At 46.6% G+C, this 14,884-nt stretch overlaps 2 protein-coding genes across 2 annotated transcripts in view; both read right to left on the bottom strand.

Annotated features, from left to right (window-relative positions):
* The window catches only part of LOC105699167 (glutamate receptor 1), a 194,716-nt gene that overhangs the window by 39,624 nt on the left and 140,208 nt on the right, over positions 1–14,884 (bottom strand). The window lies entirely within an intron of this gene.
* LOC105699168 (facilitated trehalose transporter Tret1-2 homolog) lies at positions 862–4,442 on the bottom strand. The gene is made up of 4 exons (XM_012423964.2): positions 3,266–4,442; positions 3,051–3,161; positions 1,792–2,966; positions 862–1,648 (listed from the first exon to the last, which is right to left on the bottom strand). Exons 2-4 carry the CDS (start codon positions 3,097–3,099, stop codon positions 1,490–1,492), a joined length of 1,383 nt encoding a protein of 460 aa, XP_012279387.1. The 5' UTR covers positions 3,100–3,161; positions 3,266–4,442; the 3' UTR covers positions 862–1,489.

Raw genomic sequence — 14,884 nt, forward strand, 5'->3', positions numbered from 1 at the left:
ACTTTAGAGGGAGTGATTTGAAATCATTAGGAGGAGATGATCCATATTCGGGATTCGCGACCATTTTGTCCTCTCTGGGTTTATTGTAGAATGTTCATGCAGAATACTGCTGATAATCCCATTTTGTCCTCTCTGGCTTTATTGTCGAATGTTCATGCAGAATATTGCTGATAATCCCATTTTGTCCTCTCTGGCTTTATTGTCGAATGTTCATGCAGAATACTGCTGATAATCCCATTTTGGGACGTCTTCAAGAGTGATTAGAGGGAGGAATTAAATCCAGAGGGGCTTTGTCACCATTCGATGTCGGAGGTTGTGATAACACCATTTTAGGAGTGATATGGAATTATATGGAGGGATGGTTCGTCTCCATCTCCGGGATCTAATCACCGGACGTCTTTTTATCCTGCTCACGTTTATTGTCTGATATCATGCAGAATTGTCCATTAATTCTCGTCATGACGCATTTTAGGTGATTGCTGATGAGCTTCCAGAAAAGCCATTTTGAAGAGGGATTTAAAATGATAAGAAGACGATGATACGTCTCTATTCCCAGGATGCACCGTCACCGGGAGGTGCTACTTTTTGCTACTTATATACTTGTCGGATCTTGATACATAGCATTGTTCATTAATTCCTTGATAATTGATGACATTGAGTTGCAGTGATTTTAAAGGCCGCGGCGTTTATGGGCCATAATTTTTTTATTATCAGCTTCTGTTTGCGAGGAAACAAACGTGGACCTATCGGGATGCTGTAATTTAAGAGATATTCTTTTCAAGCATCCATTACATGATTATTACATGAAGCAAAATCGGCGATAGGGCGGATAAAAATTCTATGTGGGAAATTAAAGAGACATTTTTCATTTTCTCCTTTTTAATAGAAAATACCATGAGCGATTTCAGAGTATCGACGTGGTGTCTTTACGTGACGGTCGTTACCTCCAAACCGTTACCGAACAATAACGAGGTTATTACGTGCATCTTACGCTTATCGTTAAGGAGATTTGTTTTCGGTATTGTCTGGGCATTGTGCAGGGGACATTGTTGTGGGGTATTTTCCAAGACGAGAGGAGGAAATCAGACGTTTCGAGTCGCCTCGTTGAACGATATTATTCTCTCACTAAGATGTCGTTAATGATAATTACACGCCTCGCGTTATCACGGAACGTTGGAGGGAAAAATATCATCCCGAATAAAATACATAACCAGCATAAGACGTAACAATTAAAATATTAATATTCCTCGGTCAATAGCGGTGGCATATTAACGTACGCACTTAAATTAACTTAACCTAGGAAACGAGATGACAAATCGGATGTTATCGGTTATCGGCATTGACAACCGAGTAATGGCGGCGCGATGAAGGACCTCGTTTGGTAGCCTCTGATGAGTGATTGCGACAACCTCGCAGGTCTATTTCCATAATTGGATAAGAGTTGGCAATCGCAGTTGATTATCCATCGAGGATCTCGGGTTGCGTCTCGTCACGTCGGGTTCTTCTTCCTGGCGAGCTCCATTTGAATCTCCTGCAAGCTTTTGCCCTCGGTCTCGGGCACGAAGAAGTAAATCAGGGCCCAAAGCACCGTGGTGATAACAGAAAACACCCAGAATGGAGTATGAGTGCCGTATGACTCCTGCAAAGTCTGAAAAGTGATTCGAAAATGACCAGTCGAGCAAACGTTTCCTGAGAAGGGGAAAAAATCCCGAGGAGTTAGAGTACCCTGAAGAGGTAGCCGAAGACACGTTTCGCGTACGTGTCAAGAAGAAATGTTAAAAATGGTCATACCTGATAGGACTTGACGGTGACCGTGGTAGCAACGGCATAGTAGAGCGAACAGAGGATGGAGGCCGGTGCCTTGACTTCTAGGGAAAAGATCTCCCCAACGTACACCAGGGGGGTCGGGTTCAAGGCGAGGCCATACGCGAGGACGAAGATCACAACAAAAACCGTAGGGATCCACCGCACCTCCGTCACGTCCGTGCCATAGGCTTGGAGAGTGAAGAAAGTGGCAATTGCGACGAAGGACAAAGCGCAGATAGGCGCGGAGATAAGGAGCAGCAGCCTCTTCCCTGTGAACTTGACCAGGATCACGCATGTCAAGCTGGCGATGACAACGGCAGAGCCGTTGGTGATGATGCTGATGTTGGGGGAAACGTCGAAACCGGCCTGCTTGAAGATGTAGGATTGGTACGCCATGATAGGCGCGGCTCCGGTCAGAGTAAGACAGCTGATAACGATAAGAGCGATGCCGCAAGCCCTGATGTTCCCTCTTCTGCTGATGGCTAACTTCAGGGACTCAATGAAGCTGGAAGAAGAATGCTCTTCCTCGTGCGCGACCATCCGCTTGATCTCCTCCAGCTCCTCGTCGACGTTGTCCTTCCCTAGGGACCATTTCAGGTTCAGCTCCGCATTGCTCATGCGATTCTTCCTGGTCAGGTAGATGGAGCTTTCCGGCAGCCAGATGAAGGCGACGATGAAGGTGACGGGGATCCAGACGGCGATCAACGCCATGGTCTGCCTGGAGACCCATAGCCCGATTGCGTAGATCAGCAGCACGCCGATGTTGATCAGAACTGCTATGGAGGTGCCCAGAGGTCCCCTGGTGCTTTTGCTGGTGATCTCGCCAAGGTACATCGGGGTGACCGAGTAGGTGATGCCACACCCAACACCAGCTAGCAATCTGGCAATTATCATGGCCAGATAGTCCCTCCCATAGGCGATCAGCAGCCAGCTGACCACCTTGGGCCCTGCTGCCGTGAAGAGGGTCCACTTCCTGCCGATCCTGTCCATCAGCAGCATCGGGACCAGGGACCCTAACCCCACGCCCACGTACATTATGTTAATCACCCAGGCAGACTGGTCACTCGTAAGCGTTATCACGGGGTCTTCTCCCTCGAACTTCGGCAGGGTTGGAGTGCTCCATCCCTCGTGCAGACCACTGTCGATCACCAGCAGGTTACCTGAAATCGTTGGTCAGACATGTAGGTTTTAAAGGTACACCTTGCACAGGTGCTCGGTGCATTTTACTGTATTTAGAGACTCACACACTGCGCCTATCAGGATCTGCCTGAAGAGTCCTCTGTCGACTATCATCTTGGAGCTACTTCTCTTCCGGTTGGGCTCGTTGGGTATCCTGATCCTCTCTTTAGGGGGTCCTAAAAATCGACTCGATTATTTATTATGTACCTTCGAATTCCTGGCCATACCTCCTCGCTACGGCCATGTCGCATTAACGGGGTGTGCAAAAAGTCGTTCTCACCTGATCGCAATCGGCGTTTCTTCGGCGAGAGTGGTCTTCAAGGTTAGCACATTACGTCAGGTCGGATACCGTTTCGATGTCGACGACGAGCCGCATTCTCCTCCAGGTGAACGAACAGTCGTCCTTTCTCGAGGACGTAGGCTCGGCCTCGGCAATTAAATCTCCCCCAGGTGATCGAGAACGAGTCCTGGGATCGATTCGGGTTCTCTCTTCTCCCCTTTTTTGTCTTTTTTTCTCTCGATTTCAGCCTCGATTAATTATTTCCCTCAGTCCGGGCTCGTTGCCGCGCTCCTCCACTGTCTGAAAGGTCCAATGTGGTTTCGCGCCTCGATAATTAAATTCACCTCCAGTCTAGCCGAATCGAGAGGAGTATGTCGTGGAGTACTCGCGAGCTTCAAAGTTCGCGGGCGGACCTCGACTTCCGGGGGGGAGAAAGGAAAAAGGAAAATTTACACCTCACTCCAGCCACGATTATTGAGCCTCCTTTGATCACTTCGCGCGCGACGCGAGAGAGCGCCTGAAGAACCCGAGTCACTCTTTTTTCGAGTCCACCTGAGGAAACACCCAGTCCAGGTCTAACCACTGTTTGGGAATTCTGGAGGGAACGCGGGTTTCTATTTTTAAATTGACTAATTAGGATTATTTATTATACGCGGGGATGTCAACCCGGGCACACCTCGAGGCTCGGTCCTCGAATTATCCTGCGAGGTCTTGCACTGTTTTTAACGTTTAGATCGCGTTAGAAATTTTTTTTTTATTTAGTTTCTTGTGGGGTTGGTGTCGGCGACTGACACGGAAACTTCGACGAGTTCGGCTTGGTTAAACTCGAAGGCGATTTACGAGGAGTCTGGTCCAGTGCACTTGCGCACCGCCCGAGTCTCTCTGCAGGTGCGAGGACCCTGCACCTGTCTTAAGTTCCTTAAACCGTCGACGCGAGTCCACCCGAACGTCCCATCTCCCGCCTTCAGGAAAACCAATCGACGCGAGCCTGACGATTATCCTCTATATATAGCTCGAGGAAAAATCGCGCAAACGGCCACTGATCTCCGTCTCTCTCCGTCACTGGGAACACCTCTCTCGGTCTCTCAAGGACCCTAAGCTAAACTTTCGAGTCCGAGTGACTCTCGACGTTTGTCCTCGAGGAAGTCACGTGCCAGCCGGGCTCTTCCTGGTCGGCATTTCATTCGAAATTTTGTCTTACTTTAGAATTCCCACGCCGTTTAACCGCCGTTAGGCTCAAATTCGGGATTACTAAAACCCGAAAAGGACATTTGGAATTTTCTAGGATTTATGGTAGAAGAAATCCGAGGCCGGGAATTTCGCCAGAGGGGGGGAACGGAAGAGCGCTTTGTTGACCCTCTAGAGATCCGTTCCGACATCCACCCTCCGCAAATAAGGGTGCATCGGAAATCTCGCAGCATCCCTCGGTGATTGGCCCTGGATAGTAGCTATCAGACGTGCTCGGACACTCGATACGGCCGCGAGACCGCGTCCGTAACCCCTTAAGAGAACCACGGGGGATCCAAACTAGGTCCTAACTAGGTTCCTGGCTACATATCTGCAGGTGCCCCTCTCGTGGCCTCCTGGTGGCATAACGAATCCTTCTGCGGTCACTCGTGCTAATCTTCTTAGCCTTGAGGGGAATAATTTCGCCGCTCCGTGATTCCTCAGAGTCCGACTGATTGGATCGGTCGTAATCTCCCATGAACTCCTCGTTAAAAAATAAAGAAAAATTCAGCAGACCTCCACCATAAAAAAAAACCGTCAAAAAATATACTAACAGACCAGAAAAGTTCCCTTCAATTCCTAGACAATTTTTTTTTAACCCTCGGATTTCAGCACGTGCATCGAATCTGACCACGCGATGAAATATAGACGATGTAAGAATTGTCGGAAAATTAAAGAAGATCCTTTTGGGAGATATTGTATATTTTTATGCATTTTTTTAGGGGGGTTGGTAAGGGTTAGGTTTCGTCCAGGGGTCTGGCGGATGTTTTGCGCGGTTAGGGCGGGACGAATCCGGGAGTAACCCTTGAAGATGTTCACGATGGGACCATATGATTCCTGGGCTGATACCAGCAGGTGCAGATATCATCGGACATCAGGCCGGGGGAGATAACGAGCTCGCCACGACATAACCTAGACGTGACAAGTCGTGCGAAACTACTTGGCCTTCCGTGACGGGATCCGAGGTCCTGGACCGACAGTTATGGCGGCCGATACAACGCAGGGTTCCGGGATTACGGGAGGAGGACTCTGGATTAGCCTCACCTGGACCGAGTGCCTTAACCTGGATTTACGGCTCCGCTGGATTTCGGAATCGTGGGGCGCCAGAGATAATGCGTGACCGGGATTGATCTGGACCATGGATGCTGGAGGACCGGACGATAACGAGATGAGGACCTCTCGTGAGAATCTCTGATGACGGAGTGTCCTTCAGGGACGATCCCGAGGACCAAGGGATGCCCTCGGAAATTTCCGAAATTTTAGCCTTATCGGAATTCCAGAATTTCTGGAGATTTTACCGATTTTGCTTGCACCAGACTGGAGAAGTTCTGGTGCTCGGGATCGCGCGAAGATGGTTCATCTCGGTCTGATGGACCACTTCAAACGGCTCCGGATCTCTCCGGCGATGATTAGTATTTAGAGGACGCTGTAAATTTCAATGCAGGAACTAAGGACCAGGAAAGGTCTATAGACATTCCGGAGCTGATCAGAATGGAGCCCGCCGGGTGTCCCTAGGGATTGTGAATGGTTAACCAGGTACTCCAGGCATGCCATGGGTACCAATTAGTCCCCCATGAAAAATGCACCCGGGGAATTACGTAACGTGGGAAATAGATATACTAAATAGAATCACGGGGGACCAATTGGAGGGAAGAAGTGAAATCAATCCCGGGAATACATTTGGCAAGAGGGAGGCGAGAAGGAGGAAAAGGGACTTCTCTTAGGGGCTCGAGGATACCCGCCGAAGGACTCGACCGACGCACGGGGTAATTAGCATTCTGGAAACTCGAGTTGGCCGGAAAGCAATAAATTCGACGGATTCTTTTTTTATTCGTCTCTATTTACAGGCTGAGACGACGTCACCGCGTGCGTCACGATTTCTCCGGGCCTTTCGAAAGCCATCGGCTCGTAAATGACGACCAGTAATGACCAACGTAATTGTTTAGCACCGGTTCAACTGCGTCATCGAATTTCCGTGGGGATTTTTAGGAATTCTTACGACACCACCCGCTCGAGATTTTGTTTCTTTTATGGGGAAACCTTGACATCGGCCGTGACGAAACTCTGTGAGAAACTCTTTAAACTCTCGATCGTGACGTCAGATCCCGTGGGAATTGTGCGCATATACCAGAAATCCCCGCGACTCCGGTTATGCGGACAGGACGCGGAAAAAAATGGCGTTCTCGTTAAAAGTTGTCCCTTGTTTGTTATTTCCAGTTTTCAGGGGGGGCCGATCGATCCCGGCAAAATGGCCGGCTCTGTTGTTCCCCCCGGCTGATAAATATTGCAACAACAATGTCGACACCGCGTTTGTTAGTCCGAGAGCCAATCAGCTGGGCTCTCCGGTATTTTGTAATTAGCGATATTCGGTTCTCGAGTCTGCGGCGGATTTGCGGAATTTAATGCCGCGGGTGAATAATTCTAAATAATCGCCAGGTAAATATTAATTCGTCGTAGTAATGTGATTATCGTTTATTTGAGCGTTAGGATTGTACGATTTTAGTGAATTACCTCAATCGTGGGGTTTGCGACGCGCGAGTGAGGAAATCCAGAGGAACGAAGAAATATTTCCTTCGTCGGAAGAATAATTCATCTGGGCTAAGTAAACTTATATAAATTGTCATCACTTCCAAGGGACGTGGCATCCAATTTATTCAAGTTTATTAGGGAGAAATAATTACTCATTGAAATAAGAAAAATATACGAAGAAATATTTCCTTCCTCAAAAGAACAATTAATCTGGCCCAAGTAAACTTATATAAATTGTCATCACTTCCAAGGGACGTTGCATCCAATTCGATCAAGTTTATTAGGGAGAAATAATTACTCATTGAAATAAAAAAAATATCTCTTCGGTATTCCATGAATTTCTTGGCTCGATGAAATTTCTTATCCTCGGTGTTGGTTAATTAGGCTTATTCTTGATTTTGGGGCAGAATTAGGGGATCGGGGGAAAGATTCATGGTGGGCAAGTTAAGGTGGGAGTTCCGTGGTTTTCTGACATTTTGATTGAAAACTGTTCCTAAACTAGGAATACTAGCTCGACCGATCGCAGCCGAAATTGAGATCTCGTTTAAAGTTGGCGGGCATTCGTTTTATTCAGGGAAATCCCATAGGGGGCAGTCGATCAATTTATCCTACCGAAGTCGCCGGTGTATGTTTCGTAATATCCATTAGGCGAATAAATGCACCTCGACCGATATATGGAGGAACGTGCATCTTTAATTAACAAACCGCCGACCTTCGCGTTACGCCATTCCTAATTACCGTAGGGATTAAAATGACAACGGAAATATTACTAAATGAGGGAATATCATTAAACTCAATGAAGCAGACCGGAAGTTTCGAATAGTGTCAAGGATCTCGACCCTTCCGGGAGAAGTGAAAATTTCTAAACCACCCAGATGACATAATGACGTAATGACATCTATGATAGAAAGCCCTGACGATCCTCTTATCATTCATTGTGATCGAGTAATTGCGAAGGCCTGAGATTGGATAAAAGTGAGGCTCCCATGGCTCACTATCAATCATGACATCCACAATCATCTTGTCTCGAGACCTCGTTCGCGTTTTCTCATGCACCGACAACATACACTGACAATAAATAAAGAATATTAACACCTGAAGTAGTGATAATAATGCAGATCAATTTACAATTAAATAAACAATTTAATAAATACCTAACTAAATCGTGCCGCTCTCGGTTGTTAATATTATTCATTCCTCCCACAAGCATTAATTCAAGCCGACTAATCGTACAATGAATAACGTTCCATTAATTATTCCTATTTCACTGAATTTATTAATTATCCGCCACACTGAGAAAAAAGAAATGACTCAAAGGAGCATTGATACAACAAAATCCTGGGATTAAATACGTCGAATGAAATGTCAGGATGAGAGAAAAAAGAATTCGTTTAAATGAAGAATATCATTTTTCTTCTCAAGAGAAACATCATTGTTTCTTGCAATTATACATGATTTGGGCAACAATATATATTTGTTTCAGTCAACAAATCATTTTCCTCAGTGCATGGTTTCGAGGGTTTAATTTTTAGTTACTCGAAATCGCGGTTTTGATTTTTTCTTTCCCTTATAGACCCGTAATCCAATCCGCGATGGATGCCGAGCAACAATATATATTTGTTTCAGTAAACTAATCATTTTTCTCAGTGCATGGTTTCGAGGATTTAATTATTAGTTACTCAAAATCGCGGTTTTGATTTTTTTAGTTACTTAAAATCGCGATTTTGATTTTTTTAGTTACTTAAAATCGCGGCTTTGATTTTTTTAGTTACTCAAAATTGCGATTTTGATTTTTTCTTTCCCTTACAAAGGCGCAATCCAATCCGCGATAGACACCGCCGTAGATCGGACCAATCACGCGGCACGTCGCCGGCTCCAACGGAAATTCCCCACGCGTCGTCACCCCCTATAACGTCCCGATACTCGATTAATAATCCGATTTCCATCGGGCCGCGCATGAGTGGGGCCGAGCATCGGAATCTTCGATTTTCCCCCGATTTCCGGCGATTCCGGGCGATTTCGAGCCGGCGAAAAGCGAGGCGAATCGAATCCGTCCGCGCGCGGTTTTTCACGCTCCTTGCGGAACGGCGCGCAGGCTCCATTCAGACGTGGGCCATTTTGACCGGCCTTTAAATTTTGATCGCCACGTCCGGGCCGAGTCCACCTTTAGAAAACCAGTCGCCTCGATGTCGATGCACCCGCGGGATTTTATTACACATAACGCCCGACGCCGACAATTTTTACTACCCGGCTGATTCCGCGGCGTACTCCCCGGGACGTTTTTTTCTTTCTTCCCCCCATTCTAAAAACGCGGCCCGCGAGTTTGACAGTCGCGGTGAAAAAAGAAAAGAAAAACAGAGAAGAATTAAATACAACCACCGACGCTTTCGAGAGTCCCCATGAAAGTGCCACTAGGGGGGGAATTGTCCATGCCATTTTTCTCTCTTTTTTTTATGGGAATATATCCCACGTTTTGGGAAAATTAGGTTATTTCGAAATGTATGCGAATGGTCGTTCGAAGATATCGATAAGCGTGTACCTTCTGCTCGTCGCGGCGCTCTTCCTCGCGGGACGTCGACGATGTCAATGAGACGTCGAGCGTCGGAGTCGAGGACTTTATTCGACCACGTGGGATCGATCCATCGAACACGGCAGGGAGACGATCTCGTCTACTCTCGAAAATGAAATTCGGTAGTTCGAGGCTCTTTGGGAACTACCGCGAAGGCCACGAGGGGCCCTCGAGAGAGCCGCGACAAGTCGCAGCATCCGCGCAACATCCCTGGACCACCCAGGAGGGCAAGATGGGAAAATCTCTCGATCAACCGGGTGATACGTTCCCGGGTGTCCGAACACGTCGAATCGCCGAGGGAAACACCAGATCCGTTCCTAACGACCGTCAAATATTGCTCCAAAACGTGACCCCGAAAGCAAGGAGAGCAGCGTCCTCCAACGAAGCGAGGAAAATCGACCGTTTCGATTTTTCTTCCATTTCCCTGCCACTTCTTTTTTCTTCTCTCCTTTTTTTCTCCCACGGGAGGATAAAACGAGGTGTCCAGGAATTTGCGGATATCGGAGACAAATGTGTTTGCCGAAAGGGCTGCAATCTAGGCGAGTCGCTAAGGGTAGCTTGAAGAAGAATTATGAGGAATTCGCGAATCCCGGAATTCCCCGACTCTGGCGGGGATTTCACGACGCGAGGTGTGCCTCTCGGTGAATGCGCAATTTCGGGAAATCAGGTGCAAATCGAGGCGCTAACGCGGTCACAGAGGGGCCCGTTAACGAGCGAGGCCGAGGTGCGACCGAGGCCATGCAGCTGCACGTGAAGGCGAGAGATTGTCAATGTCAATGGCAACGAAACGTTTCGTAAGGCACCTGGAACGCGAGTACTAAGGCTGGGACGACTTTTTAGCATATATTTCCTTTTTTACCTCGTTATCGGAACCTCGCGGAACGTCCACCGTGGAACTGGTCACTCCAGAACTGGTCTGGTAGGACTGACCAAATTAGTCGAAGGACGCCGACATGACCGATGAAATCGATGCACTCGGGAATGCTCTTTTGAGAACGAGCACTGCACTTAGGGTAGGTTATAAACGTTTGTAAACAAATCCTGTTGCTCCTCTAGAGTCTTCTCACTGGAAGGCCTAAAAAGGAGCATGGAATTCCAAGAGACGTCAAATTGACTGGTTATTAAATTCCTTTTAATGCTCCCTTCGACTATTTGACATACGGGCGAGATTCGTGAGGACGTGCAAGCAATATTGAACCAAACGTCCGACGCATGCGAGCGCCTTAGTTAAAAGTCTTATTTCGATGCATCTTGGTTAATAATTGAGGTGATAATGTTAACAGAGAGGATTTTCCCTCACTCTTTAATGCGATCGATTCGGGGAAATGACGTATGGAAATTAATACGATTAGATTAACGGCTTGACGCCTCGAGGGACAAGGTGGTGTTTGTTCCTGCGGATAATGCGAGAAATATGCAGCCAAGAATCCGCGTATTAGGATGCAGCAATATTTAATACCTTTTAATGCTCCCTTAGACTATTCGACATACGGGCGAGATTCGTGTGGACGTGCAAGCGACATTGAACCAAACGTCGGACGCATGCGAGCGCCTTAGTTAAAAGTCTTATTTCGATGCATCATGGTTAATAATTGAGGTGATAATGTTAACAGCGAGGATTTTCTCTCGCTCTTTAATGCGATCGATTCGGGGAAATGACGTATGGAAATTAATCCGATTAGATTAACGGCTTGACGCCTCGAGGGACAAGGTGGTGTTTGTTCCTGCGGATAATGCGAGAAATATGCAGCCAGGAATCCGCGTATTAGGATGCAGCAATAGTTGTTAGACTCCTTATATGGTGTCCAGCAATCAGACCGGTGTCTTTCGTAATTTCCAGTAGGCAGAAGGGGCTCTGCAGTTTCCATGAAGAAACGACTGCACCTCCAATATGAATATTAATACCGCTTTTCCGTAAAGAGCGGGAGCCTTTTTGCGCCGTAAACTGTATCAGCCGGTAATAATTATCCACGGCATAGCAATAATTATTTCCCGACCCGTAAGGTTGGCAATTTAACGCGCGATTATCGCCCGAGTTATGCAGCTGAAAATGGGGGACGTTGACATTTTTGTATCATCGGAAACTCGAACGACTCGATGCGTCCCCTAGTAGCAGAAAATATTTCTCCAATATTTTCTACATAATTAACGAATATCGTACATTTTGTAAATATTCACCAGACATTTGAAATATTTTTAAAACATTTACTTTAGAATATTATCCCTATAATATTTATATAATATTACCTCCGTGTGTTTTCATAATATTTTTCTTTTTTTAAATATTATCTGCCGAAAACATTATAAACGTTTTAAAAATATTGAAAGTCAAAATCACACGTTTTGCTCCCATAATAAAACAGCGGAACGGAAGTATTAGACGAATTTCTCGCGTTTTTCGATACCAAATGAAGTGTCCGATAACAATCGTGAAGTAAAAAATGTATTCTTATTACACGTTCGTAAATTAAAAAATATAATTTCCGTACATATTTATAAATTATTGAAAAACTAAATATGTCATTGAGATTTTCAAGAAATATTTCAGAGTTCTTCGAATGAGATCTACAAGAAATCTTGAAAAATCTGTCGCTTCAGATATTTAGCAAAGATTATAAAGAAATATTTAGAAATTATTCTATGGTACTAGGGGGTCGTAACGGGTTAGATCGATGCCAGCGTCGTAACAATTCGCAATTAGATTCCAATTTTCTTATCGATGGGTAACTAGTCCCTTTGGTGGAGGAGAAAGTTCTGAGGAAATCCTTCGCGGGTGAAGAAGAAAGGAGGAAACGAGGAATCTGAATACTGAGAGGGAGGGTAGGAAAGTCATCTCCCACGAGGGAGGGAGAGGTCCTTCTTCGATGATAGTAAGATAAGGATATATCCGATGTTGGGACACAGGGGATATATATTATATGGCGATATTTCCAAGTATTCTCATTCGCCAGTCGGCGACCAAATTGGATCCAAGGCTCCATTCGGGATTCCCTTTAAAACGCCCTCCATCTTCCGGTGTCGCTCTGTCTTCGTCGTTCGTCAGGAAATGGTCGGCCCGCGACGACAATCTCGAGATTCCCTCCGCGCGGTATATTTGCATTTGCATTCGGTAATTAAACCCCTCCTACGCCCGGAGCCCCTCCGTCTCATTTCCACGAGAAGCGACGACTTCCTCGCCCATTCTAGACTCTCGCCGAACTTCCCTCCTCGTCGATTGACCGAACACCCCCTCCGCACCCCACCCGGCATGACTTTCCGGCAATCCCAGAAACCCTATGTAAAAAACCACCCCGAAAGAAACGTTTCCCTCAAAAATCCGATCGGAAGTCCCCATAAGGCGATGTGAAAGTGGCGTCGAAAAGGTTTTGTTTATAAAGCTTTTCTCCGTACTCGATTTACCGACCAGTTTAAAACCTTACAACGTGAATAGGGAGACTATAAGGAAGGTCCTGAAACTCATGAAATTTCAATTCTCTTCAAATTTCTTTATAGGTATTTTGAAAATAGTTTATAAAAAATTAAATTTCGCGAGTTTCAGGACCTACCTTAGGGTCTCCATATTCACGTTTTAAAGTATGAAACGATTTGAGGCACCCAGCTCGTAGAAATGTTTTATGAACGATTGAGCTTTTATAGTGCACAACCGAGTATAATTCGACACAGCTGTCGATATAAAAACCAACGTTAATAGCACAGGTACGTAGAAAAATCTTCTTTACCGACGTCGATCAAGTTCCTTGCCGCGTTTCACTCCACCTTAATGGATCCCGGCGATATATCGACCGACGCAGCTGCCCTTCCTAGTTTTACGTTCCTCATTTGCGGTCTTCATTATCTCCCGCGTAATTCCCTAATGCCCGTCCCTTTTTTTCTTTTCCTCAGGTTAGGCGGTGAGGAGCCGGCGATTCTCGGCCGGAGGAGCTCCGTCAATTAAATTTCGCGGGTTCTGCATTCTGAGGGACTTCGAGAGAGGAGTTTCCTGGAGGAAGGACGCGATAGGCGAGGCGAGTGTTTCGTGCCCTAAGAGGGCCGGTAGGGCCGGGGTATTAGCCAACGGTAATAAGCAGGATGATTCCACGCCGGGGAGAGAGAGAAAGACAACATGCCGGGATAAGGGAAGACGGAGAGAGGAGGATCGATCCCGACCAGCGAGCTGCAGTCGAGAATGCACTGAATGCACTTCGCCCAGAGAGGCTCTCGTTGCAGCGCTGCTGCCTTCCTCTTCTTTCCTTTAATTCGAACTAAGTGCGAGGCGCCTTATCGAGAGCTTCGCCTCGTCCTTCCCCACTTTTCTCCGTTTTCCTCCGAGATTAATTTCGAAGACCAGGGTCCCCGGTCCATCGGCAGGAAGTGCCCGCCATTTTGGGCCCCCTTTATAGGCGATCGACTCCGGTATGAAGAATCGCCGATATAGGTATTCCGGTCTCTCCTCTTCCCCTTTCTCCTCTCTCTTCCTCCCTGCAAAGTGGATGGTACGCTAAGTGCGCAGCTCTTTCCCCCGGAAACTTTTTCCCAAATCGGGAATGTTTGCCGCTCCCCTTCGATTTTACGATCCCAGGAAATGGAAATTCCCGGTGAATATTAATTGGGATAAAGAGATCGATCTTCGATTATCGGGACGAGAAGTGGGGAATAATCGCGGCGTCCAACTCTAGGTGCACTTCCGTTTGCAAAATACTTCCATTCCGCAGGACCGAATCCGCGATTTCGCGGAGATTTTTTAGCGCGGCGTCACAGGTGCGGCGCTATGTCATGATTCGGGGATTTTTTTTTTTTTTTTCGGCAGGGGGAAGGAATTACTCGCAAATATCACTCTCCACGCAGTCTGCACCGGGTATTTGGATTAAACTGTTTTTAACAAGGCTTTAAACCGTATTAAGCGACGCGCGGAGTGCCTGGGCGAAATCTGAAACGTCCCGCGAAACGCGATTTTCCGTCCACTTGGCATCAGAAACGAACGCGAGAAACGTTCCTCTCACACGCACTTATGATTCTGTTTTAATCGGAATCGAGCTGACATTTAATCCGGAGAAAAAAAAAAGGAATAAAAATAAAAATTGCCTCGTTCCTTCAAGTCGCGCGTCATATCGCATTTTCGAAATGCCAAACCATCGGCTCATTCCACGATTATCAGCAATTACTTAAAGTGGAAATACGAGTTTCTAAGAGTGTATGCGATATCTAACGCAACTCCTATACCTCTTCTGTCGCTAACAAGCGAATGTTTACGAAACGTCGACTGAACGTTGCACACACAGAGAGTTTCAACAAACGTGCCGGACAGTTTCGTAAGA

The sequence above is a fragment of the Orussus abietinus genome, unplaced genomic scaffold (genome assembly GCF_000612105.2).
Source record: "Orussus abietinus isolate OABI.00-Male unplaced genomic scaffold, Oabi_2.0 scaffold3, whole genome shotgun sequence".
Taxonomy (NCBI): domain Eukaryota; kingdom Metazoa; phylum Arthropoda; class Insecta; order Hymenoptera; family Orussidae; genus Orussus; species Orussus abietinus.